The sequence below is a fragment of the Callorhinus ursinus genome, unplaced genomic scaffold (assembly GCF_003265705.2).
Source record: "Callorhinus ursinus isolate GAN/ISIS: 27379988/994484 unplaced genomic scaffold, GSC_fseal_2.0 scaffold4, whole genome shotgun sequence".
NCBI lineage: Eukaryota > Metazoa > Chordata > Mammalia > Carnivora > Otariidae > Callorhinus > Callorhinus ursinus.
In genome coordinates, this window is record NW_027397066.1 from 126,811,465 (window position 1) to 126,838,651 (window position 27,187).

The 27,187-nt window shown below is 39.4% G+C and overlaps 1 protein-coding gene across 13 annotated transcripts in view; it reads right to left on the reverse strand.

The window, feature by feature from the left end:
- Positions 1–27,187, reverse strand: part of SH3D19 (SH3 domain containing 19) — a 176,025-nt gene that overhangs the window by 2,375 nt on the left and 146,463 nt on the right. For 12 of the 13 annotated variants that reach the window (XM_073892365.1, XM_073892354.1, XM_025874307.2 and 9 more), the window contains 12 exons: positions 25,798–25,910; positions 20,849–20,910; positions 19,041–19,305; positions 16,735–16,803; positions 16,419–16,556; positions 12,283–12,355; positions 10,956–11,086; positions 8,833–8,891; positions 6,139–6,341; positions 5,625–5,677; positions 3,407–3,593; positions 2,899–2,996 (listed from right to left, as the gene is read on the reverse strand). In XM_073892365.1, coding sequence (XP_073748466.1) covers positions 2,899–2,996; positions 3,407–3,593; positions 5,625–5,677; positions 6,139–6,341; positions 8,833–8,891; positions 10,956–11,086; positions 12,283–12,355; positions 16,419–16,556; positions 16,735–16,803; positions 19,041–19,305; positions 20,849–20,910; positions 25,798–25,910 — 1,451 coding nt within the window. The remainder of the gene's footprint in view (positions 1–2,898; positions 2,997–3,406; positions 3,594–5,624; positions 5,678–6,138; positions 6,342–8,832; positions 8,892–10,955; positions 11,087–12,282; positions 12,356–16,418; positions 16,557–16,734; positions 16,804–19,040; positions 19,306–20,848; positions 20,911–25,797; positions 25,911–27,187) is intronic. The other variant, XM_073892357.1, reaches the window with a different exon arrangement.

The window sequence follows — 27,187 nt, forward strand, 5'->3', positions numbered from 1 at the left end:
TAAATAAGCTGACTCAGGAGGACAGAAAGTGTGGGGTTGCTATCTCATTAGTTCCAGTCAGGGAACACCCCCCTGAAGGTGACATTTTAGCAAAGACTTGAAGGTAAGAGGGTCCATGTGCTTACCATAGATAGTCCTACTCTACACTCTATGCACTTTATAGGAATTAACCCATTTAAACAACACTGCAGTCCCAGGGTACTGTTACTTTGCCGTTTGAGAGAGAGATTTTTATAAACTTCTTTAAAGAGAAGGAACCTGAAGCTCAGAGAGATTAAACAGCTTCCTTGGGGCTGCATGTCTAGCTAGTGGACAGGATTCCAATCTAGTATGGTTTCAGGGCCGGTGTTGCTAAGCACTGGGAAACACAGCCACCACATTTTACAGTGGATTTTTTACTTAGAAAGGCTCTTACTATAACTGCCTTTTCTCAACATCCTGAGCATTTTGTACTATACATTCATTCTTCCACATAATGGTATCCTCCTTTACCATTTGGTTTATTCCATGCTTCTACGGCCTCACGATCAAATTTACATTCATTCCTGTCTTTAAAAGAGCTTCTCCCTGACTCAGAACATCTGATTTACCCTCATCAAGTTAGTCAAAGGCACTGTGTTGTCTTATTCATGTGTGAATTATAATTCCTCAACAGATGAAGACATCATTTTTGAAATTATCTCCTGAAACTATTTTGTTCTTTATGGATTCTAACCATTTCTTAGAATCTGGGTTTAAGATTCTCTCATGGTTCAGGATGACCCTGGCTACTTTTAAGAATCTCTATCAGGCTAAATGGATTTTATTTATAGCACCAGTACACTGCCCTCTGGAAAAATGGTTTAATTTAAGGCCTTTCTTTATGGAAAATGGAAAGGAAAAATGCTGACTATCAAACGTCATTAATTTACTTTACTCTGCCAAAATCCATAAAAATTCTGGCTGTTCAAAGTTTCTATTATAAATAAGTTGCTTCTGGTTCCTAAATTATAATATAATAGTTGAAACTTTTTTTGGGGGGGGGACTCTGGTCCATATGAACCATGTCAGTTTTCTGATGGCTAAGACATTTCTTTTTCAAAAAAAGTTCTACTAATATTCTGTGAATATTTAATAAAATAATGATTAACAATGAATCCCTTAACTAAAAAACTCGAGAACGACCTTGTTTATAGTCAGTCATTTGTAAAATGAAAGCAACCTTTTTTTCTGGAGAATACTATGAATTCTGTTATTTACACTGACGTAACTTAAACAAAGGCCAAAATGACATCCAAAAAATTTGAATTCAGATTGTTCACTTGCAGTAACATTTTTCGTAAAGATAAAAAGAATGGACATTTGAGCCACTGACTCCCATGACTAAAAAGGACAAGGGCAATAGTTCCCAAACACTTGGACTTTGAGAACCAAGAAATTAAGGAGGGGGGAAAAAAGGAACTGATACAAGGTTACCAAATTATAATTCTGCATAAGAAATATCATTTACTAACAGCATTTTATAAGAGAAATGACACTTTAATATGAAAAGGAAGAAATTCCCAGAATGTGAAAACTCCATAACAAAATAGAAAACTTAACAACTTTATACTGATTTATCTCTGCATGCCCCTTACTCCGTGACTTCCCAATAGCACCTTCATTTCCCTCGTTTTGTTTTAGACAGGTTGTGGGGCACCTGCTGTTTTAAGTTTCCTCTTCTCCAATCACTCTCTGATGCTTTAATTCTTTCTATGGCATTCCTGCCTCTGGCTGAGTATCCCACGATGGAGAATTTCCCAGTGTCTGACTCAGGCTGTTCTGATGGCAACTGCTGCTAAACCCACCCTCCTTCCTCTTGGAACTGTCCCAATGTACTGTCCTGAGTGCCTTCCTCTGACCATGGTCCATTTGTAGGCTGGGGAAAGAGGATCATGGAAATATTCTGTTTTTACTCTTTAAAAAACAAACAAAAGGGGTGCCTGGGTGGCTCAGTTGGTTAAGCAACTGCCTTCGGCTCAGGTCATGATCCTGGAGTCCCGGGATCGAGTCCCGCGTCGGGCTCCCTGCTCGGCGGGGAGTCTGCTTCTCCGTCTGACTTTCTTCCCTCTCGTGCTCTCTCTCTACCATATTCTCTCTCTCAATAAATAAAAATCTTTAAAAAACAAACAAAAACAAAAATAAAAAAATTTAAAAATAAAAAACAAACAAAAAAGAAGAGGCACTTCTTCGGTAAAGTAAGATGAAATTTTAGGCTGCTTAAAAAAACAAAACAAAACAAAAAAAACCTTTGCCGGGGCGCTTGGCTGACTCAGTCAGAAGTACATGTGACTCTTTAAATCTCGGGGGTGTGAGTTCAAGCCCCACGCTGGGTGCAAAGATTACATACATATATACATACACACATAAATAAGCAACCTTTGCATAGGAACTTAACCTTTTGGGATCATTTCCCCAAAGTCTAGTCAGTATCTTTATGGACAAGACTCCAGTGTCTTATGAAGACTGCTGCCTGCAGTGGCCAACTGTAGTAGGTACCATCTGATTTCTCCACTGATTTCAAATGATATGACAGTAACAGGCTGCAAAAGCTATGGAGAGAATTATCCTTCACTAGGGCTACCAATGAAAATTCTAGTATTGCTGAGATCAGATGTTACAAGGCCTAGGAATAAGGAATTCATTTGGGGATTGTGGGACTATCAGGCCAGTAAGGTTTTAAAAGTACTTAAACGCCTTGCTGATAATTTAAATGTGCCCTATTCACCTTCTCTAATCTTGTCCATTAGAGTTAGGGTCTGAGATCTGTTCCTTCCCGGCTAATGATCAATACTCCACCCAAATGTTCCACTCTTCAGTGGAAGACAATTCAAAATTTATAGCTGTTTAATGCAGTTATAAAAAGATACACATCCTGACCTTGAAGGAAAGCTCATCTTCATTCTCCCCATGGAAATCATATAAGGCTTTGGCCTTCTTCCCCTTCAGTGCTAAAGCAGACATGCTTTTTGCCTCAGCTGTGAAGACATCAAAAATTTATATATACAGAGAGAGACATTGGACTAAAACACAAATCAAAAATTTTAAGAAGCCCCCCGCTTCTCATTCCTGGGACAGAATAATTTCAATTAATTTTGAATTTACTTAACTTGCAAAAAGATGATGTTTTCTTACCAGAAAAACAACTATACGGCATACATTTAGTAGACAAAATTAGCCATTATTATTAAGTGAAGGCATTTTTGTCTTTATTTTCCCCCACATCTCCAACAAAGTTCAAAGAGTTTGCATACATTTATGAATCAACTCTTTCAAGTGCAGGCAAACAAGTTAAACTGAGCATGGTCGGAGGGAAAAGGAGTATCTATCATTCCAAAGGTCTTGGGCTCCCCTCTGAGAGTAACAGTCATTTCTACAGTTGCCATACCTGGGCAGGGCCGCACAAAGACTGCTGGGAAAATCCCCTCCCTGTCACGCAGTCTGCCCTTGCACCACTCAGAGTCCAAGTGCTCAAGGATCAGGATCCGGTCTCCCCTCCTGAAGGATAAGTCATCACTGGTCTCTGCTGTAAAATTGTGAAGGGCTTCACACCATTCTCCAGAAAGACTACTATCCTGTTACAAACCAGAAGTTTGGTAAGAAATGTGAGATTTTATTTGACATTGATGTCTATAAAGCTGAAAAAAGTAGTGGGGAAAAAAAAGAGCTAAAGGGTCAAAGATTTCAAAGCCTGAAGGCTTCTTTAAATCACCCAAGACTTTATGTCTGCTACCAACTTTCAGAAATAAGTTTCCAATAACTTTTTTCTTAAAATAGAATTCTAAATGACAGATACGATGAGATTTGTAGCTTTTCTGCTTTTAAGGTATATACAATGCTTAAGCAAAAACTTTTTGCTGATTGTGATCTTAACATCTGTAACATGAGTTACATTAAAAACATTAGGTAAAAGCATATGGTATTTATGTACAGTATTTATGACACTATGAAAAAATTCTGGTGAAGCATATAATTTTCAGTGAAGCTCTTCTTTACCTAAATTAGGAAGGATCAGAATGGGTCTGTTAATTCCAGGTCTTTACCTGATTCAGAGGCTATCAGATTCCATCGTATAGGACTTCATTAATTCACCCTTTTAATTTTATGAGGTATAGTTAGCGTTAAGGTTGGTGGAGTAATAACCCAAACATGGTAGGTTAGTTGATGGAATGCTCCAACAAGAATACCTTTACCCCACACACATCAGAGGAAGGATTTGCTCTGCAAAAAGGTGTCTCTGCCAAGTCAGGATGGGAACACTACGTTCGAGGAGCTCAAGCAGGGAGGAGAGGCAAATGCGAAGGCAAAGGCTTGGAGCCAGACAGGTCTGGGTTCTAGACCGAAACTCAGATTCGTCTTAGTGTTGCTAAGTGTTGTCGTGAGGACTGAATGAGATAATGCATGGAGCACACTTGGCACAGCACCTAACGTATCTGAAGTTCGCCACAACTGATGGCATATAATACAAAAACAACAACAAAATAAACAAAACCCCCTCTTGCTCCTGCACTTGAGTAACCGTATCTTCAAGAATGGTACTTTCAACTCCCAAGAAATGCAGGTACTATGTGAACATTTCCTTCTGGAGAACTGTAGTTAGCCTCTTTCCTGTTTGACTTTATCAGTGGGCAGGGATCCAAGAATTCAGGGACACACAGCCCAATTACCAGTGACACTGTGATAAACAATGACCCCATCAGGCTCACTCTTCTAAAATAGGTCATTTTAAAAACAATGGAAGTCATCCACATTCCTATTCCGCTTAACACTTTTGAAGTCATGCTATACAGCGTAAAATTTTTAATCCATTTTTTCTCTTTCCCATTATAAAAATAATACAAATGTTCCCAAACATTTGGCAAGTTCGAAAATGTATGAAGTAGGGGAAAAACCCACCCCCTATAATCTTACAACATAAAGGCAACTGCATGTTAGCAACTTAAGTATATTTCCTTCTAGTCTTTTTATGCTATATATTCAATTTCCCTATAACGTATGTTTTCCTCCCATGACATTTATTTTATAAATCTAGTATTCGTAGACTCAGAACATTCTCCTAATAATGGTCACATTTAGATGCTTCTAATTTTTTCCTATTATAAAATCACCACTATGACCATCTTTGTGACTAAAATCTTTTTTTTTTTTTTTTGAAGGGAGGAGGGAGCAGGGGGAGGAACAGAGGGAGAGGGAGAGGACCTCTAGCAGACTCTGTGCTGAGCATGGAGCCCCATGTGGGGCTCGATCCCACGACCCTGAGACCACGACCTGAGCTGAAACCAAGAGTTGGATGCTCACCTGACTAAGCCACCCAGGCACCCTTTAAAAAATTTTTTTAGTATCAGTCACAAGAGTATCTCTTTTATGAATATTCTAATCATGTCTCTTTCCCTGTTTGCTGTCAGGGTTTGCAGCATGTCTTTATAACCCATTTGTATGAGCTCTATTATACACAATAAAGACAGTAACCAACTATCCATTTATTTCAAACAGTTGCTCCATGAAATGAAAAATGGTTTATAACATTTTCTCTTGGTAATTATGATTTTAATGTTCTTCCCAGAGATGAAACCCAGTTTCAATAGTTGCCTATTCAAGCAGCCTACCTGAGAATTTGCACCATAATCATCTTTTTTGGTCTTCGGTGGTACCTTTGTGTCTATGTTAAAGAAAAAGAAAAAAGTTAAAACTTTAGATATATGTAAAGACCATGTACTAGCATTGGAGAAAAACTGCAGAGAGAGTAAGAGGTCTGGGACTCCAGATCAGTCTCTTCATGTACTGGCTAACTCTGACTGGTACCATCCTCTCTGGGCTTGTTTTCTTTACTGTAAAGTGGGGGATACACATTAGTTATACTAGATAGTCCACTTCTGTTTCAAAGTTTTTGATTCTTCGCCATTTCTGATATGAAGCTAATGCTCATTACCTAAAACACCAAAACCAGATCTTTGAGAGATTATAACAATGGCTATCCCAATAATGACTATTACCATTTAAAAATAATTTTTCTTTCTACTTTAAAAAGTATGAATTATTAATCAGCTTAAGTATTATCGTATTATTTGGTTTAGTTGAATTAGGACAGAACAAAATAAAAAACCGTATTTTTATACTCACTTAAAACACTGGCACCAGAGGTGGGATGGTCCTCCACGAGTTCTACAAAGTTAAGGGGGAAAATCCCAGTTCTGTCTCGAAGGTCTCCTCTGGCCCATTCTTCATTCACATACTCTTTAAGAATAATAATTTCTCCCTCCGAGAAACTTAACTCATCCTTCTGGTCTCCAATATATTCAAACCGAGCGATACATCTTGGGCCTCTGAACAAAGAAGATCATGGTTATGTGTTAAACTAGAGAGTACTAACTTTCAAAATGCTTTAAAACCTTCATTTGGTCTTTCAATAAATATTTACTCTGTGTTACTATGGACCAAGATACACTAGGCATAATTTAAAATTTTCTGTGAAAAAGAATAAGGTATATTTCTAAATGATAGTTCTTACCTTTTAGGTATGAACCCATTCACTCAAAACGCTAAAGGAAAAAAAGGCTAAAGTCAAGGTCACAGAGTACATGCAGAATTCCAAATGAGTGCCTGAGGGGCCAATCTACGTTGGCACATCTTTTGATCACCTTTACTTCATTCCATGTCTTTGTATGCTTGGGCCACAGAAATCCATGGCTGAATCTGAACCCTCTCAATCATAACTGCACTGAGTTTAGGAGTGCCAACCCTGAGAATCTCAGGGCAAGACATGAAACTTCCATGGCAGAATGCAATGGGCATCAGCTGGACAGAGGAGATGCTCAATATATAATGAATCATCAGTGAGTTGTCTATATAGATACATGGTCTTCACAACTACAAAGTTTGAAGAAAACAAACTGGAAAAATTGTAAGTCTTAAACTTAACACTGTTGTTTTAAAGATGATTTCTGTAATCACCTTTAAAAAGGCTTCACTTCTGAGAATGAGAACAATCTTTTAATGATCTGCAACTGTTGACTGAAAATAAGATAAAAGTAGAGATAAAACTGTGTCTCCAGAAGGCATGGTTTAATACCAAACCTTTGCTTTAAGGCTTAAAAAGGAAGTCTCAATAGCAACAATCAAGGGGATGCAACTGCCTGAAGAGACAAGGTTGGTCCTGGCACCAATCCAAGTCTGATTTAAGTCAGGTCAATGGATCGGTGGCTGTGAAAGCCCACTTTAAATTCAACCTGCTGACACAGTAAACACTGCTTAAAAATCGGAGAAAAACTGAGCCTGAAACAGAATTCAACTATTGTGACATCAGAAGTTTTCTTTTTTTTTTTTAAGATTTTATTTATTTGACAGAGAGAGACACAGTGAAAGAGACAAGCAGACACAAGCAGAGGGACCAGTAGAGGGAGAAGCAGGCTTCCCATGGAGCAGGGAGCCCGATGTGGGACTTGATCCCAGGACCCTGGGACCATGACCTGAGCCAAAGGCAGATGCTTAATGACTGAGCAACCCAGGCGCCCCAGAAGTTTTCTTATTTGTGGTAACCTTTGCATTTATTTTCTGAAGTCCTTGGAGAGCATCTCCTTATGTCTGACCTATTCAAAGACAGGTTTACAGTCTTTAGCAGGTAGTGAATTCTACTAATTTGCTCATCTAACTGGAATATAGAGTTGCACTGTGGTGGTGTTTTAAATCACCAAGGAATTACAGTGGTGCGTGAAAGGGTATATAAATTCACGGAAAGGTCTTCAGACATAAAGGAAGACCCCTCCAACTTAACTCTTCCTTTACTTTCTTTTCATTCCTCTTAAAAACAAAACAGTGCAAAATGTCTAGCAGTTTTTGTAGGGTTCCGATTTCTATAGGGTTAAAATATCTTCGGTGACAAAAATAGCTGAACCTTCTAGGGGTGCCTGGGTGGCTCAGTCATTAAGCGTCTGCCTTTGGCTCAGGTCATGATCCCAGGGTCCTGGGATCAAGCCCCTCATCGGGTTCCCTGTTCAGCAGGAAGCCTGCTTCTCCCTCTCCCACTCCCCCTGCTTGTGTTCCCTCTCTCGCTGTGTCTCTCTGTGTCAAATAAATAAATAAAATCTTTAAAAAAAAAAATAGCTGAACCTTCTAAATAATCTGCTGGTAGCTAAACACAGGAAGACCAAAACAAAATGCATCGGATAACGAAACGGTCTCTGCTCAAGCTCAAGCCAGGCTGTGTGTGGAGGGCTGCAGGAGTGAGTCAGTGGCTATCTGTACGTCCTGTACGACATGGAGCGTCGCTCCTGCCAGCTTCTGTTGGCATGCTGCATTTCTCAGAGTTTTAATCCACTAAGGCTTTTTATTTTTATTTATTCATTTACTTTTTAAAAAGATTTTATTTGGGGGGTGCCTGGGTGGCTCAGTTGTTAAGTGTCTGCCTTTGGCTCAGGTCATGATCCCAGGGTCCTGGGATCGAGCCCCACATCAGGCTCCCTGCTCAGCAGGAGGCCTGCTTCTCCCTCTCCCACTCCCCCTGCCTGTGTTCCTGCTCTTGCTGTGTCTCTCTTTCTGTCAAATAAATAAATAAAATCTTAAAAAAAAAAAAAGGTTTTATTTTTAAGTAATCTTTACACTCAACATGGGGCTTGAACTTACAACCCGATCAAGAGTCACGTGCTCTTCCAACTGAGCCAGCCAGGTGCCCCCACCACTAAAGCTTTTTAAACAAGTTTTCCTCATAATTACAAAGACACGCTGAGAAGGTGAATAATCACACGTATCTGAAGTGTTTCAAGTTTGGTAATTCGTCCTCCTTTACGTTTTGTGCAAAAGAACACAAATAAAACTTACTTAACACAATGAGTTGAAACGGATTCTCTTTTCCCATTTCCTCCTTCTGGAATGTCAATCTGTAAAGACAACGTCAAGGCAACAATTTTTTGTTTTCAGATAAATGTAAGGCTAGGTAATTAGGAAATATGGGATTGAAATGAACCAGTCTAGGTAGGTACTAAACTGATGAAGTAGTACCATGGGTGCTGAAAGGTAAGAAATCCAGAATTTGAGTTTTGAAAAAAAATACGTAACCTGGGATATAGCCTCTCTTGAATAGCCAATCAATCCTCTTATTTGCTGGAATAAGCACATTGATATCGCTCTACCGTGGACTGGGTTCTCTCTCTCCCACATCCTCTAAGTTGAAAACTTCAGATGAGGAGGACAGAAGACAGAAACTAGGCAGCAGGCACTCATGCACCACCCTACCAATTTCCAAGCGTTGGTAGAATTCTGCCAGGCTTTCCTGAACCCCAGATAAAACCTTTCAATCAAACTTGTGAGTTCTCTCTTTTTCCTCACTCTGGACCATTTTCTTTTCCTTCAGTGTGAATACGGAAGGAAGAAAGGAATGAGTACTCAGTGAGCATCTATTAAGGGGCAGGCACTTTATAGAATACCTTATTTACAAGGCTCAGTAGAGCTGGGCCGTCATAAAATATTTGACCATAATGCACTAAGTCTGAAAACTAAGTTAAGGTTTTGAAGTTTATATGAAAAGAATCAGCACCCTTCCTGATAAATTCTAAAAGTTTTAGAACAATTTTTTAAAGTTGTAGGTTTACAAGTGGCATTTATACCAAAATGCGGCAGATTCGGTGTGACTGATTTCAGTGTGGTCACTGTGCTTTTTAAAGTACTGCTACATTGAGCAGAAGAAAAATGAGAGAGTGCTAAAACTAACATTATTCTTAATATTAATTTAGAGAATGTGGTAAAGATTTCTCTAAAGAATCAGGGCATATGTATATTGGAAAATTTTTAAGACCCGCATTTTAGAATTCAAGAGACTCAAACTCATTTATATTTGAAAAATACAGCTTTTCTGTTGTTTTGTTTCCTAGGTTTCTGATGTAATGGAAAATCCTTGGCTTTTTCCCCTTCAAACAAGCTGTTAATGCTCAATGATTTAAGCTAGCTTTACTGATATCTTCCAGCATCAGTAAGTTATATCAGGGACTGAGTCATACTCTTCCTATTGATATAAATATTCAAATGGCATTCTGATTTTCTCTCCGTGTTTCACAGATACCCGGGCTTAGCACTGGGGGGCTCTACAATATGGACTCACATATTGTAGGTTGTGAGGGCATAAAAAATTCTGATGCTTTAATATAATTTTTCCCAGGGGCACCTGGGTGGCTCAGTCGTTAAGCGTCTGCCTTCGGCTCAGGTCATGATCTCGGTCAGGGTCCTGGGATCGAGCCCCGCGTTGGGCTCCCTGCTCCGCGGGAAGCCTGCTTCTCCCTCTCCCACTCCCCCTGCTTGTGTTCCCTCTTTCGCTCTCTCTCTGTCAAATAAATAAGATCTTTTAAATATATATATTATATATATATATATATATATATATATATATATGTAATTTTTCCCAATCAGATTTGAAGTATTATGTGAAAAACCATGAATGGACCACTACCTCCAATGAAAGTACTTTAGTATTCCCAAATCTTTTTTTTTTTTTTAAGATGGAAATAAATGGGAATGGAAAGGATGAAAGAAACCAAAAGTGAAATGTACTCTAAAGAAAATAAGTGGCACCATAACCTCAGAAAACATTCCTTTGGAACTATCTGGTACTATTTAATTGTTGTTTACTAAAGGTTTCAAAGAGTTAATATATATCATTTAGTGCCTACCCACCCCTCCGAGTTGGTTCGCCAGTTGACCTGCAGTCATTTTCTACCTTAGGATTTCAGATAGCATTTAGGCATTAAGTTCCAATACTCCATATAATATAATAATTAACCATAATCTAGTTGAACAAACCTTTATTTTTTGAATTTTCCAAATACCAGATACATCAATGGAAGAGTATGAACTAGAATATAAGAATCTAGGCTTCTGTTTTTTTCCAAACTGCAAGTTACACAGAACCCACAGAATATACGACGAATTTAAACAAGCACTACCCTACTTACAATTACTTTGATGTAGTTGGCAGGAAATATGCCAATCTGGTTTCTACATCTCCCTCTATACCAATCTGGGTCTATTTTTTCCAGAAGATAAACAATTTCTCCAGCAGTGAGGTGCAAATCATCAGCTTGCTCTGTAACATAAAATTATAATTATGTATATGATGAATTCTCTTGGTTGCAGATTTGATTAAAGCAGAGCACACAGTAACATTTACTTCTGTTCACTGAGGCAGTATGTTCTAGTGATTCTGAGAACAGATTACACCAATCAAATTGACTTAAAAATATATTATTTTGGGGGGCATATTATTATTATGAGCTTCCTCTTTGAAGACCAAATTAGATGCATTTACCATGCATTGGTTGATAGGTAATGGTTAAAAAAAAAATTGTGCTGGCCAACGGTTCCTACTGGGTCAATATAAACCCTTTGCTGAATACATAATTGAACAATGAAAGATTTTATAGACATGGTATATTATTCTCAATCATGCTTAAAAATCATTTTAATCTCAAAATATTAACTAAAGGACTACTACAGCTCTTTAGGAAGCAAATGTACTCACACTAAAATAAAAACCATTCTACCAAGTAGATCAAAAGAGGTGTTAAATAAATCAGGAGTTTATTTGTAGCCTTGCAATCTTGGATATAAGAGGTATCTAAAAATTGATTACAGGGGCGCCTGGGTGGCTCAGTTGTTGAGCATCTGCCTTGGGCTCAGGTCATGATCCCAGGATCCTGGGATCGAGCCCCCATCAGGCTCCCTGTTCAGCGGGAAGCCTGCTTCTCCCTCTCCCACTCCCCCTGCTGGTGTTCCCTCTCTCGGTCTGTCAAATAAATAAATAAAATCTTTAAAATAAACAAAAATAAATTGATTACAAAAAATGTATATTTTCATCTCGTAAGTAACAGCTAAGCTATATGTGCAGATTTTGCAACTCTTAGGAGAAAATTATTTCACTTTTTAAATTAGAATGAATTTCACTGTAATTATTAATTGGTATGCACTGTTTTTAAAGAGTTAAAAGTTTGCAATTGGTAGGCAATTCGCTCTTTGTTCATTGTAAGGGAACCCCCCCCCCCCATCCCCCCTCATTCTGCCTCCTCCCCTCACTCTTTCTCACAGGGAATTTCAAAGGCAAGGGAATGCAGCTAAGCTCTCTGGAATGGCTGGGTACAATCGACCCTTCCTGAAGGCAGGGTGATAGATAAGATGGAACTCTGTTGGCACAGAAAATGAAGATGTCCTCGAGAGGTTAACTCAGGGAAGATGACTGCCTGGGGATCCTAAGGCTCTATAGCACTTGATTATTTATGTGCTTACCTGCTGGAAAATCATGAAGAACAACAGCATGAGGGGCACTACTGTCAAGAGGCTTCTGAGCATGGTTTGGATCCTGAGTGGGGAAAACAGGGCTTTGAGTGAAGTGTGCAGGATGGATCCTGGATTTGCTATTCACTCTGAGACCATTTTTTTTCCCCTCATTTGAATCCTCTTGACACAATTACATTCTGAGTACAAGATGCAAACCACACAGTTGAGCCAAACAAGGGAATCATTATCAAGTTGAAAAGGCATGTGTCCTTGCCAAGGGAGGACAGAAATAACGCTCAATTGTAACATCCCCCAGCATTTTTTTTGAAACCAAGAGAGTAAAATAAAAGGGAATTAAGTTTTTATTTTTATTATTATTTTTTAAAGATTTTATTTATTTATTTGACAGAGAGAGAGACAGCCAGAGAGGAGGGTACGCAAGCAGGGGGAGTGGGAGAGGGAGAAGCAGGCTTCCCACCTAGCAGGGAGCCGGATGCGGGGCTCCATCCCAGGACCCTGGGATCATGACCTGAGCCGAAGGCAGACGCTTAATGACTGAGCCACCCAGGCACCCCTATTATTATTTTTTTAAAAAAAAACTGGTACCATTCTACTCTGAAGTAGTGGTTTTTGATCTCTGTACCTTGCCAAGGTCGCTTTTTCCTTAAATTATGATCAGTACTAAATCTCAAGAACAGAGCCTTAAAAGTTGAGTCTTCATTAAAATGGTAAAAGAAGAAAGCTCTGCAATTTATACTCTCTTGCCTTTCATAATGAAAAGAGCTAATGACTTCCACAAAAGTATAATTCACAAAAAGTAAAATCTATTTCATTTATTACCACTTAACTGAATGCTTTCTCTAATTTGAAGGCCAACAACACTACTTCCCATGCCTCGCCTGGATTTTCTATTTAATCTAAATGGTTTATTCAACAGTAATTCTAAGTAAATTAGCAAAGAGAATTCAATATTCTCTACCCATGTAGCCAACTTCCTAGATTGGTTAGGGGAGAGCGTATAGTTGAAGAGTGACCTTTTCTCACTGACAAGCAGTTGTTATTCTTGTTTAATGCAAACAGACAGGCTTAACACCCTCCTCCTCCTCATCTAATCTGACTAAAAGGTATTATTTGGAGTTATAACTTAGAACTCTTCAACACTCGCAAACATGTGAACTAAATGAAGGCAGATTTATTATCTCATCTTTCAACCAAAATGCCCCCTGCAGAGGCATTCTGTATTCTCTCAAGTCAGACGAACAAAAATACTAATTGAGGCCAAGACGGTAATGGCTGATGGCAGCTCACAACACTAGCCTACCAAAGTAACCCTGATATTTTCTTGGAAGCTGCTCAGTGCTTTTCTCTAAGTAAATGAGCATGATGGGATTTTCAGGAATTGTGGAAAGAGCTATGAGGTATTTGCAGTCGGGAAGGGCTTTAAAAAACTATTTACTTCAGTTATTATAGGTGTGTATGTGTGTGGTTTTCATTATTTTTCTGATTTACATCTGTGGAAAAAGGAATGACTATTCAGTAAATGGTCTCAGGCTAGATGGCTATCCATTTGGAAACAATCAAGTAGGAGGCTTACCCCAGACCAAACACAAACAAGATTCTTCAAAGGGCCCTACAATCTGAGCATAACCAAGCATGGGAGGGTGGATGAGGCGGGACGTAACTTGAGCCTCCCAATTATGTTTCCCTTCTCTGTCTTCAATGCAAGGATTTCCTCAGCAAAGCTGCTATCAACCCGGCCTGGCAGCTGAGGGGCAAGAGACACAGGCTTCACAGGGCCGGCCACAAGGGGTCAGCACGACTCAGACCACGCCATCAGGGGGGGTGTCTGGGAGGTCAATCGAATATATTCCAAAGCTCTTTCTAATAGGACTATAATTGCTGATACAAACGAGTCATAAAAAATGCTAATATTTAGCGTGTACTCACTATGTACCACTCATCAGGTTAAACAGCTTATATGCATTAATTAGCTCTTCTAAGTTTTTAAACCTCTTTGAGGTATCTCATTCACAGACCATAAGAACCACCCATTTAAAGTGTACATAGTTTTTGCAAATTCACAGAATTGTGCAACTCTCACCAAATCTAAGTTTAGACCATTTCTATCACTCCCCAAAGAAACTCCCTCCCCATCAACAGTCACTCCCCCTGCACCTTCCCCACGGCCCTTGGGCAACCACCAATCTACCTTCTGGATTTACCTCTTTTGTACTTTTTATATAAATGGAATCATACAATAAATCAATTCTAAAAAAAACTCTGTGGAATTATCACAACTATTTCCCACATTAAAAAAATGAAGTTTACGGCGCCTGGGTGGCTCAGTCGTTAGGCGTCTGCCTTCGGCTCAGGTGGTGATCCCAGAGTCCTGGGATCGAGCCCCGCGTCGGGCTCCCTGCTCCGCGGGAAGCCTGCTTCTCCCTCTCTCACTCCCCCTGCTTGTGTTCCCTGTCTCACTGTCAAATAAATAAATCAAATCTTAAAAAAAAAAAAATTTAAGTTTAGAGAGGTTAAAGAACCGCCTGGGGTGATGTATACTGAACTGAAACCCAGCTCGCTGGAACAAAAATCTTTGCTCACAACCAGGCCCTAGGTAACCACCTCCCACTTCCCATGATCTGAGACATGCAACCTCAACTGGTAATGTTCATTACTTTCTGTTTACTACGGTAAGGGAGAGTAGAGCTCATTTTTAGAATTTTTTACCTTAAAACTAGGCTTACAAATAGGTAAGTTTTATTTTTCTAAAAAAATATAACGCTAGCCATGAACCCAGAGTCTAAAGAAGGCTTCATTTTTGTATCGCCAGTAGTTGGCCAATGGAGGCCAGGTGTCTTCAAGTCTTTGGTATAAGGGGAAGGAAGGTAACGTTCAAAGTGGAATAAACTGGGACACCTGGACAGCTCAGTCGGTTGAGTGTCTGCCTTAGGCTCGGGTCGTGATCCTGGGGTCCTGGGATCAAGCCCCACATCGGGCTCCCTGTTCAGTGGGAAGCCTGCTTCTCCCCCCACTTCCTGCTCTCTCTTGCTATTGCTCTCTCTGTCTCAAACACATACATGAAGTGGAAAAAACTTTGGACTGTTGTAAAAGAATAACTTCTAATTGTTTTTAGTTTTTTTTTTTTTTTATCAAGGAAAGCTTTTTGGCAGTACAACTCCTAGTATTACCCACCAGTGTGTTCTGAGAGAAGGACAGCTGTGACAGATGGATAATGCTGTACCAAAACGAAGAGAAAATGAGCAACAGGAGAACTTTTCCTGTGTGGACTAAAGTTAGAATTTCAGTATCCTAGCTGAGACTACTTTAACACATATCTTCTCTGCTCTCCAAAATACCAACTTTTACATTTCTTAGCAAACTTCAAAAGATAAAATGCCTTCTAAGTAGAAAGAATTGGACTAGATTTTGAAAACTAGGACAAATGGCAAACCAAATACTTCCCCTTGAGTTAAATGATAGGTGGCTATTATTTTTCATGTGTGCCCCGTTAACTACCAGATAGTGAAAATTTACCTGGATAACTTAAGAAGCTCTTTTACAAATATACCTCTATAATAAATCATTCAGTGCAATTTTTCTTGCTAAACAAATGACCTTCAACAATCATTGTGTTCTCCCAGGCTCCACAAATTCGTTAGGCCTACACTGTGACTTTAGGTTGTTGGATTACATTTCATTTCATTATTTTGAGCTATAATCAGAGAAATGAAGGTTACTCTAAGCTTAAATCTTAAAGGGAAGTGTTTCTTAATGTCAGACTTAGCATTTATAGGGCCCCCTTAAAAATAATTACTCATTCTGGGAGAAAACTAATCTCTGGCACTTTGGTAAACATGTTTACATTATTTCAAAAATAAATAGCTCTTGCTCTGGCCGCTGTAAGTCAGCATAAGATGAAGCAGGCTAACCACATGGTAGCCATTCTGTGTAGCAAAGTGATTAGCATGGCAGTGGCAAGTCTTTTAGAAGTAATTTATTCTTAAAATGAAATAAAACACTACCGTAATTTCTAGTCTGGTTAAAATAAGCGTGCTAATAAAAACCTGAGGATGAGATATAATTAATAGTTCTATGAAATGTGCTGCCGTGTGTGATATGAGGGCTGTACAGTATTAATTCCTTACGTTTGGTCTGCTTCTAAGATGTTCAAGTGGGGTGATAATCTTTATCTGAGACAGGTGAACTCTGCCAATATCTTCTCCCTTTTGGCATTCCAAGTAATTATTCTCTGCTTGCTTCAGCATCACAAGTACGTCCCCACGCTGTAAGGCACAATACCATGCTCTGAGGCAATTATTATTTAATAAAACATTATTACTTTTTTCATATTTTAATCTTTGGAGCCTAAAGCATGTAATAATGTAAAGGACTAACAGCGGCCAGTGATTTTCTTTTTTTTTTTTTTTTACATTAGTCAGTAAAGAAAGAGCTCTACTTTACCTTACAGGAGAGTTCTCCAGGGTTTTGGGAGACAATGTCTTCATTGGCAATTCCATGAGGCACAGACAGCTTAAACACAAACCCATAAAAGGATTATTCGCAATCATATAACCTCCTCATAAGCTGCTGATAATGTGGAGATTTCACATGTGTGCCTAATGCACAACTTCTCTAGCAGTTAAACTCTTGGCTTGGCTCCCTCAAGCTCTTGATCTGGTGCGGCCTGCCATTTCTCATGAATACTCACAGTCCTTGGGGATGTGCAGTTGAGCCCACAGGATGATGGCTTAATGTGGCTACAAGTGCCTTTTAACAAAACACAACCTGGAAGTTCTGTTCTGTAGGACAAGGCCCACCAAGTCCCCTGAGCATCTGGATCAATGCTCAGCACCTGACTTCACAGTCTGTCAGGATTGGTCTTTAATACAGGGTCCTCCATGGCTGTCTTCTGAAGGCTGGAGGGGGACTGGAGCCTCCGCCCTAGTGCCTAACTGACTGCTCCCATTTGCCTTGAATCTCACTTTCTCCTAGTCTCTTTGATACCAAGTGTCTAGTTAAACCTAGTTCACGGCCTGACCCGGGTCACTTCCTGGCCTACCCAGCTGTGTGATCTGAGAATGGCTTTTCTATCTGCAGCTCAGCCTGGCCAGAGGGCTCTGCTCCCAGCCTTGGTAAATTCTGGCTGATGAGTACAGGTCAGAGGGCCTATAAAATATAAAAGGCATACCCAGAAATGTGAGCACACAAGCTCACTTCCAACAAGGAAAGGGAGGCTGCTGGGACCCTTCGATCACTCAGAAGCAGACTCAAGAGTGCAAGGATGTGTGGCCCTGTAAGGCTGGGTTGGGTGCTGTTGATTCCCAGCATCTCTGTGAAGAGTCCCAGGCTCCCAAGTAACCAGATTCCTGATTAGCAATTTAATGAAAGGGTGGCCATGGAAAAAATGAGAGATTTAAAGAATTATTTCATAACAAAACACACTACTCTAACACACTATCATTTTGAATTTAACTCAAGCTATCCAAATTTTTTTTTTGACATTATACAGCTATGCTAAGAACCATAAACAAAATATGGTTCTTCCTGAATGAGACTCTTAACATAGGATGTCCAAGGCAAGCAGAGACTTTACAGCTAGTAACACTACTCTTGTAGTATGGCTTAATGGCTAAGAGCATGGGCTCAGAGCCAGCTGACCTATGTTCAAATCTTGGCTCTACCATTAACTGGCTTTGTGACCCTGAACAAATTCCTTAACCTTCCCATGTCTTATTCTCCTCATTTGTATAACAGATTGTAACAGTATTTACTTCACAGGGTTGGTGTGAGGAATAAATGAGTTATTTATTACACGTAAAGCATTTTGAACAATATCTGGCTCATAGTAAGTACTCAATACATCAGCCACTGTTCTTATTAAAGTCAAAGAACACCTCTGGGTTTTAACAATTAAAATTTCATCAGTTTAAATGAAAATGAGTATACTACATCTTTCTTATCTGTCTATACCCTTCCCTTAGGAGAATTAGAAAGTCCTAAATGGCTTAAGGTGGAAACAGTTTCCGGCACAATGATGGAAATGTAGAACAACATCAAATTGCTGTCCTTGTTAAAAGCCTTGTTAAAAGCCATTGTCATATAATTGTTTAATAAAAAGTGAAAACAGCTGTTCTCCTTATTTTTATGTTTTGCACTTTATCAGGCTAACCTAACCAAAGTAGAGAGAGAGCACATCAGCTCCGTTTTCAAGTGTGGGAAATGGACAAATGTTTGAAGTCAAGAGATGAAAAAAAAAATTCAAAGAGAACAAAATTAATACCTCAATGATCTTGATTATTGATTAAAAACTTCTAACCAGTGACTGTTAAATGGGCCATGATAATTAGGTTTACAAAAGGGGAAAGTGAGGGGGAAAACCATCCATCCTAATGAGGAATTCCCTTCCATTGCACTTTAAATTTTAGTCTGTGGGCAAGGTAGCTATACCAAGTTATGAACTATAATATGTCAGAGCTTCTCCCATCAGTATAGCCCACTGGGTCAGGTTTTTCAGTTTCTGTTTGGTCACATCAGAGAGCAGGTTACAATCCCTGTCTGCCCTACTTCCTCTTTCTACATTTCTTCTAATAACGAAACCCTGCTTTAAAGACCTAGGTTTCACTCTGGCCTACTTATCTAAAGCCTTCTTTGCATCAAGGGGCAATTCCACATTCGTCTCATCATCTTTTTCTAAGGAATAATGGATCTTTTATATACTTTATGACAAATCTTTTGACTAGAAACATTTTTACAAAAGCTACAATTACCATGTATTTCCTGTATAGAGGGTGTCCTGGTTTGGGGCGAGGGGGCAGCACCGGATCTTGAGTTTTAAAGACTTGACTCTTGGCTTTTGAGAGTCCAGATGCCAAGTTACTTTGCTTTTTCTGAAGATCCATGTCAGAAGAAGACCGATTAAAAGGCAGTTTTTTATTGGATGCTCTGGTTGCAGAAAGTTTGGGGGGAGGTGGTCTCTCAGGGGCTCCCTTGGGAGGAGGTTGTCGAGCTGGTATAACTTTTCCATTTACAGGTCTGAAAGTCAACGTGGTAGCTGTGAGTCCATGTTTGATCAATATTAGGGCCCTGTTTTATTCTTTATCACACACACACACACACACACACACACACACACACAGCTTTCTGCTGGTGTAATATAATTTACTAAAACATGCAGGGTATGCTATTTTTGAGCAAATGACTGCTGCATTAAACATTATTAGAGGAAATGTCATGATGCTCCAGCTTCCTCTTATCTTGCACTAGAGATTCATTAGTTTCAGACAAACAAGCCTTTACTATCATGAGCTCTCTAAGGCCCCATTTACTCTGAAACACACCATGACGACTTCAGGAGACTAAGCACTTTCTACCAAGAAAGTCTCAGATGAGAAGCTAATAATAAGTTATTAGGTATGTCCGATGGGGTCTCATATGTAATTAGAAAAGGAACATCAAACTCCCCCAATATTCATGTTATAGGAATTATTATTAAAGCCCTAATTTAGATTAATATAAAGAAAGCTAATTCTGAAAATGGGGTAGAACTATTATTTTGAAAGCCGTCCCTCAATCCCTATGATAAAAATAATTTCCAACATAGTAATACCTTCCGATAGCATCATAGCTTTTTGTTCAAAGAGCCCTGGAACTCAGGAGGGCAGGTAACCTCTGAGCTCACAAAGCCTGTCTCCCTTTAGAGGTACTTCCAAAATCCAGGCTGGTTTCTCATAACAGGGAGTGTGCGTGTGTATGTGTGCATGTACACATTCCAGAAATGGAGTTGCTTTAGGTTCAGAAAGGAGTGTCATTCACTGAAGAAAAGTAATAAAGATCCATGTTTGTGCTCTGTGAGTTGTTGGATTATGTGAAAAGGAAGAAGGGGCAGAGATTCCTACAACCTGCCATGGGAAGCAGACTAGAGGCTAGTGGTCTGGATGAATCTGAGTTCAATGCTTCTCCAAAATATCTAAGACCCAAACACTCAGTTTTGTTTAGTTTGTTTTGTTTTTAAAGATTTTACTTATTAGGGCGCCTGGGTGGCTCAGTTGTTAAGCGTCTGTCTTCGGCTCAGGTCATGATCCCGGGGTCCTGGGATCGAGTCCCACATCGGGCTCCCTGCTCGGCGGGAAGCCTGCTTCTCCCTCTCCTTCTCCCCCTGCTTGTGTTCCCTCTCTCGCTGTGTCTCTCTTTGTCAAATAAATAAATAAATAACCTTTAAAAAAAAAAAAAAGATTTTACTTATTAGAGAGAGAGAGGGAGAGAGAGAGAGACTGAGCCTCATGTGGGGCTTGATCCTAGGACCTCAAGATCATGACCTGAGCCGAAGGCAGATACTTAACCAACTGAACCACCCAGGCGCCCCAAAACTCAAGTTTTGATGATAGAAAAGAGAGTCCAGTCTCTGAATCATTAGTTCTTATCTAATTTACCTTTTAAAAGTTTATTTTTTTAGTAGTCTCTGCACTCAATGTGGGGCTCGAACTCACGACCCTGGGGTCAAAAGCCGCATGCTCTTCTGAATGAGCCAGCCAGGCAGCGTTTTACTTTTTTAAAAGTTTTCCCACACTTCACTTACCTTGGTGGCAACCTTGGGGGTCCTCGCACAGAACCTCCTGTTTGACCCGTGTGATCAGATTCCTACAATTACCAGAGAATGCTCTTTAGTTAAGGTTAATCTGAAACAGGAGCTTGTCAAGAGGAATTATGGACAACTTTTTGGCTATATCTCTACGGGGAAATGTAGCTGAGTTACAGAAAGTAGCTTAAGAGTTTTTTGTCTTAAGCAATATTAACTCATTACTTCTTCCTACCTAAGTTTTCAAGTCCTAATGTAAGTAAAACCAGAGAGGAGAACAGGGGGTCTGCTGCTGTGGACCATAGCCTACCCGAGGGTACCACGTGGTTATGCACCCAGCAGATTCACAAGGTATGAAGGATGCTGCTAAAATCATACACAGTAGCAATTTAAGCACGCACTGTGGGGAATTAAAAAAAATATATGGCCTTTATTTATCCCATGACAACACATAAGATATGCACTGCTCCTCAGTTTAAACATATAGTAAGTGAGGTGGTGATTAGTTTGTTTTGCTTCCCAAACAGGCAGATCTCTCATCACCAGGTGGTTTATACTTTGTGCGGTGGCTTTTGAACTAGGAGGAGGCAGAACATAAAAGGAGCTTAAAGGATGGCCTGAAAGGAAGGTATGTGAAGAGGATTAGAAAAAGGTCCAAGAAAGCAGAAAAGGTAAAGGAGGAGAACTCAAAAAAGAACAGATAGGCAGAGCAGGAGTCTATGAGCCTAACAGCAGAAGGGAAAAATTGGAAGTATAGAGAACAACAGGAAGATTTCTTTAGGGTAAAGGATCCAAACTGTGCTATTTCAAAGGGTTCTTCAAACATGGTGTAGCCCAAGGATTGGGAAATGAGTATAATACATAGGAAAAAATGCTAGCCCTTTAAAATTACACTGCCTTTTTTTGTAAGGGAAGACTGAACTGTCGCTTGGGGTTCTCTGGGCTAATTTAGACTGTTTTCCTCCTTCTCACCTTATGAATGAGTTAAAACTCACTTCCATGGTGCTTTAATTCAAACTGAATATTAACTTTTCCTTAAATACCGAATGATTAATTGCCAGTAACTGCGATTATTTAAGTATGTTTCAAAATCCCATTTTTAAAAACAAATTAAGCTTGTCCTTAAAACTTGGTGTCACTAATGAGTTCAGTTAATGTAGTGAGGCGAGTCACCAGTGCCTAAACCCTGCAATATTCCATAGTCTAATCCACGCCTTCTAAATACACTGCTGCCCATATTCCCCCCCTCACTGACAAATACTGCTATGATTTTGAAAAAAACTCACTCACATCTTTGGCCATCTTTAAGATTAACAAACAAAGAAAAACAATCTAGCAGATAGGCAAGAACTCTTACTGGTTTTCTCAAAATTACAGTTGTTAGATAACTTAATAATTAAGGGCAAATTAAAAAAATAAAGATGTAGAAATTTAACAAAGTTATAGGTGATGTACTTTAATAACTACACACCAGAGAATCCTAATCTTGTGTCAAATACTAGCTGTAGTTTTCTCTCAGTGGTGTTATTTTTATGCAGGATCTTAAGCATCTTTTTAGTTTCTCAAGTATTCTAAATGAGAAAATTTTAATTCAGGAAAAAAAAAAGAGGGGGGCGGTGGAGCCCTCCCACCGCCCAGGAATGTCAGGGCCGCTGTAGAAGGCACTGCTGTGTCCCGCACACGTAAATACTGAGAAGAGAGGACTGGCTCCTGAGGAGGCCACTATCTGCCTAAGTCCAGCTTTATGCCCCGGTTCTGCCAACAGTCTTTGAAAGATTACTGATTAGGGATTTCCTCCTCTTTAATATTCTACACCTAACTGGAGCCTCTCTGCATCTGCTTTTTGCAGTTTTTCTTTAGCTCTGACATCTCTGAACTTTGGCTTTTGTTGTGTTTGGATAGGCATTTTAGTTCTTGGCGAAGTTGGTCTTTCTGCATGTACTGTCCCCTGCAGGTGCCATCTTTTTGTTCATCTGCTTTGGAATGGCTTCTTACACTCCAACTTCAAAATAATTCCCCAGGTTTTTGCTGAACTTCAAAGACAGGAGGTGTTCTTGTCTGTTGGAATTACTGAGCAGCCTCCACAAATGTTCCTTCTCTTCTTTCCCCAGGAACTGGTACCACTTCTTAGGTCCTGAGTTCAATGGCCAGCATCGAATTCCTTATATATACCAGGTGGTATTTCCTGACTCTCCTCCTGCACTGGTTGGCAGCCTCCTTGAGAGAAGATCTGGAAGCCCCAAGTTCCCACGGTGAGAACAGGAGACACGGAAGCATCTGCTCCTGTTCCAGGGGCTCCTAATGTTCCTTGCCCTAGAGTCCCTTGTGAGATTTTGTAACACAGTCATCTTGTCCTACGATGGACAGTTCCCTGGCTCTCAAGGCAGGAGAAATAGTAGAGTTTTCATCCTGTGTGTCTCATCAGAAGACACAGTTGGCAAAGACCAAGCCTATCCTCATGGGTAATTACACTGGTGAAACAGTCTTCCTAGAGACCCTCCCCGATACCTGAAAGCTTTATGGTCTCTGGTCTACTGTTCATTCAGTAATTGTAATTCTCAAAGAAAAGGAATTTCTCAGGCATAGATTTGACTTCCTGGCCCTAGAAATCTGTATGTGTGACTTTAGCCAACTCATTTCACTTGTGGTCTGTTTCTTATCTCCTCTTGCTTTATTTTAGACTTAGTATGTCTCTACAGTACAGCACAGAATGCTTTGGCCCTCCTTCATAAACAGTGTACGACAGGATTTTCCTGGTCCTGTGAGGTACAATTATGATTATAGTACCCCTCCAAATGGTTTAGTTCATTCTAACTTCCTTTTCTTGGTTTTCTAAAATGTGGGAGTTGCTTTGTGGTCTGCTTAACACCAAATGTAATAATACCCAATACGTTAATGGAGCTTTATGGTTTACAAAAGCCCATTACATGGCTTCATGAATGATATATATGCCTGCTCGTCACCCTCTCACTCTCCTTTACAACCCTTGAGAGTAGAAGCCAGTAACCTTCTCAAGTAAATCTTCCTCCGTGGAAATGTGGCATTTTCTCCTATTCAACAACAGTATTGTAGGGACCCAATCATCCCCTTTTGGGCTTTCTTGGCCCAGTTTTAATAAAAATTTATTACCAAGTACTTTGAAAATGCAAATGATCACTAAATTTTAGCTCAGCCTACAGGAAAATCTCATTAACTTGATATTGGCTAATTTAATTTAATGTCTCCTTCAAAGAAATATCTTTTCACTAGATGGTTAGATGGGTTTGCATGTATAATAAGCATAGTTAATGCACAGTGTAAAACTATTATGAAATTTGAACTGAAAATTTGGTTCAAAGACATTAAGAATTCGTTCCTTTGAAAAATTTTTAATTTTGCTTTAAAATTTTTATTGAATAATTAATATATAATATTGTCTTAGTTTCAGGTATACAACATAATGATTTAGTATTTATATACATTATAAAATGGGCACTACAGTAGGTCCAATTACCATGTGTCGCCAAACTTGTTACACTATTATTGACCATATTCCCAATGCTGCATACTACACCCCCATATCTTATTTATTTTATAACTGGAAGATTGTACCTCTTAATCCTCTTCCACCTATTTCATCCATCCCATGCCCCCACCCTGCCCTCTCCCCTCTGGCAACCATCATCGTTTGTTCTCTGTACCTATGAGTCTGTTTCTATTTTGTTGTTTGTTTTGCTTTTTAGATCCCCCATATAAGTGAAGTCATACAATACACTTGTCTTTCGCTGCCTGACTTACGTCACTTAGCTTAACACCTTCTAGGTTCATCCATGTTGTCATAAATGGCAAGATTTCATCTTTTTTGTGGCTGAGTAATATTTCATTGTACATATATAGCACATCTTCTTTACCCATTCATCTACTGATCGACACTTAGATTGCTTCCTTATCTTGGCTACTACAAACAATGCTGTGATGAATACAGGGGTGTATACATCTTTTTGAATTAGTGTTTTCACTTTTTTTTAAGTAAGTACCTAGAAGTGAAATTGCTGGCTCATATGGTAGTTCTGTTCCTAAATTTCTGAGGAACCTCTACACTGTTCTCCCACAGTGGCTGCACAAATTTACATGCCCACCAACAGTGCAAGAGTGTTATCTTTTCCCCACATCCTTGACAACACTTGTTAAGGAACTTGTCTCTTTTGAAACAAACCTTAAAAGATAATCTAGCATATAGGAATTACAAACAGTATGGGGAAATGGTACTGAGGTTGGAAATATATATATATATATATATATATATGTATGTATTTAAAACTTGTTGACTACCATTGTTAACAAGTCCACGGTGAAGTGCTATTTTTTAATCAAAAAAAATAATTTTTCCTTAAATTTCAGATGAACAAATTCTCATGGTAATTATCTTAAAATTATGTCACTAGGAGGGGAGGGGGGTGGAGGGATGGATTAGCCTGGTGATGGGTATTAAAGAGGGCACATTCTGCGTGGAGCACTGAGTGTTATGCATAAACAATGAATCATGGAACACATCAAAAACTAATGATGTAATGTATGGTGATTAACATAACAATAAAAATTTTTTAAAAATTATGTCACTAGTTGGGTATTTTAAATAAAAACTGATGACTAAGTCTACTTCCACAAATATTAAAGGTTTTTAGAGATTTTCAATAACTTCCTCATTATTAGTGCCATTTAAGGCAATGTCATTATATCAGTATAGGACAAATTATTTTATGATGAAGTACAATGAACTGGCCTAATTCTTTTGTTCTATAGGAACTTAAAAAAGATTGAACATCACATTAAATAAGTACGTGGGGCTTAGAACTGGTTTGCAATAAAGGTCTTTATGTGACCAACAGTAAAACAATTCAGACATCATAAATTTAAAATTAGCACATAGCTTGGTCTTCGATCTAAGACAATTTATAAGGACCACTTACCAAGTTTCTAGTTCTGTCAAAAGAACTGAGTTTTCCAGATACCGTACTGTAAGTGTTTCCAATAGGTTTTTCAGTAGGGAGAGGAGGTGGGCTTTGTGGATCCTCATGTAAACCTGGAAAAACAGCAGTAATTCATCAATAATTTCTGGCCTTTGGGGATTCTCAAAGATGAAATGATTCCAGCTTGGTTCCTCAGGAAAAAGGCTATCACAAGAGATCCACACAAAGAATGGACAGCTAAGTAAATGAGAAAGAGCTAGGAAACCTCAGAAAACTGATGCGTTAGGATACATCAGTTAGTTTCACTAAATGTTGTATAGAGTAAAAGTAATACTAAATAAATACAATAGCAGCTAGCATTTTTGAGAACCTTCAACGCACCAGGCACTAAGTTAAGGCATTTTGTTTATATACATTTCTCCAACTGATGTCTATGTGCTAGATCTGCACAGTTCACTAACCAGTCGTCACATGTGGTGATTTAAACTTAAATCTTAAACAAAATTAAAAACTCAGTTCCTCGGCTGCACAAGCTACATTTCAAGTGCTCAGTAGCCACATTTGGCTAGCGGTTACCATAATGGACAGCACCGTTATGGAACATTTCCATCTTTGCAGAAAGTCCTATTGGACAGCACTATGATGGATAATAACTTAACCTATATTACAGATGAAGAAGCCAAAGCCGAGAAGAAAATGAATAAGCTATTCAAGGTCTTAATGCTAGTAATTGTCAGATCCAGAGTTCTGAACCCTAGAGCCTGTGCTCACTATACTACGGCATGGTGCTTCCTAATAAGCTGCATATCCGGACTTCCTCCACCCAAATAATTAAATGTGTTTTCTAATTCATTAGTTCCAAATAACGAACTTAACTGCCTTCATTTTAACAAACAGTATCTTTACATCCAAAAAGTGATAGTATACCCCGCTAACATATTTTATTCTTTTAAAGATTTTATTATTTATTTGAGACCGAGAGAAAGAGAGAGAAAAACAGCATGAGAGGGGAGAGGGTCAGAGGGAGAAGCAGGCTCCTCGCTGAGCAGGGAGCCAGATGCGGGACTCGATCCTGGGACTCCAGCATCATGACCTGAGCCGAAGGCAGTCGCTTAACCAACTGGGCCACCCAGGCGCCCTGCTCCCCCCAACATATCTTAAAAAGAAGAAAAAGATCGGATTTCATTAGTGACAGCTAATTAAAATCTATATGCAAAAACACTTGGAGAGAGGAGGACTATAAGATACTAAAGGAGGAGGGCGCCTGGGTGGCTCAGTTGGTTAAGCGACTGCCTTCGGCTCAGGTCATGATCCTGGAGTCCCGGGATCGAGTCCCGCATCGGGCTCCCTGCTCGGCGGGGAGTCTGCTTCTCCCTCTGACCCTACCCCC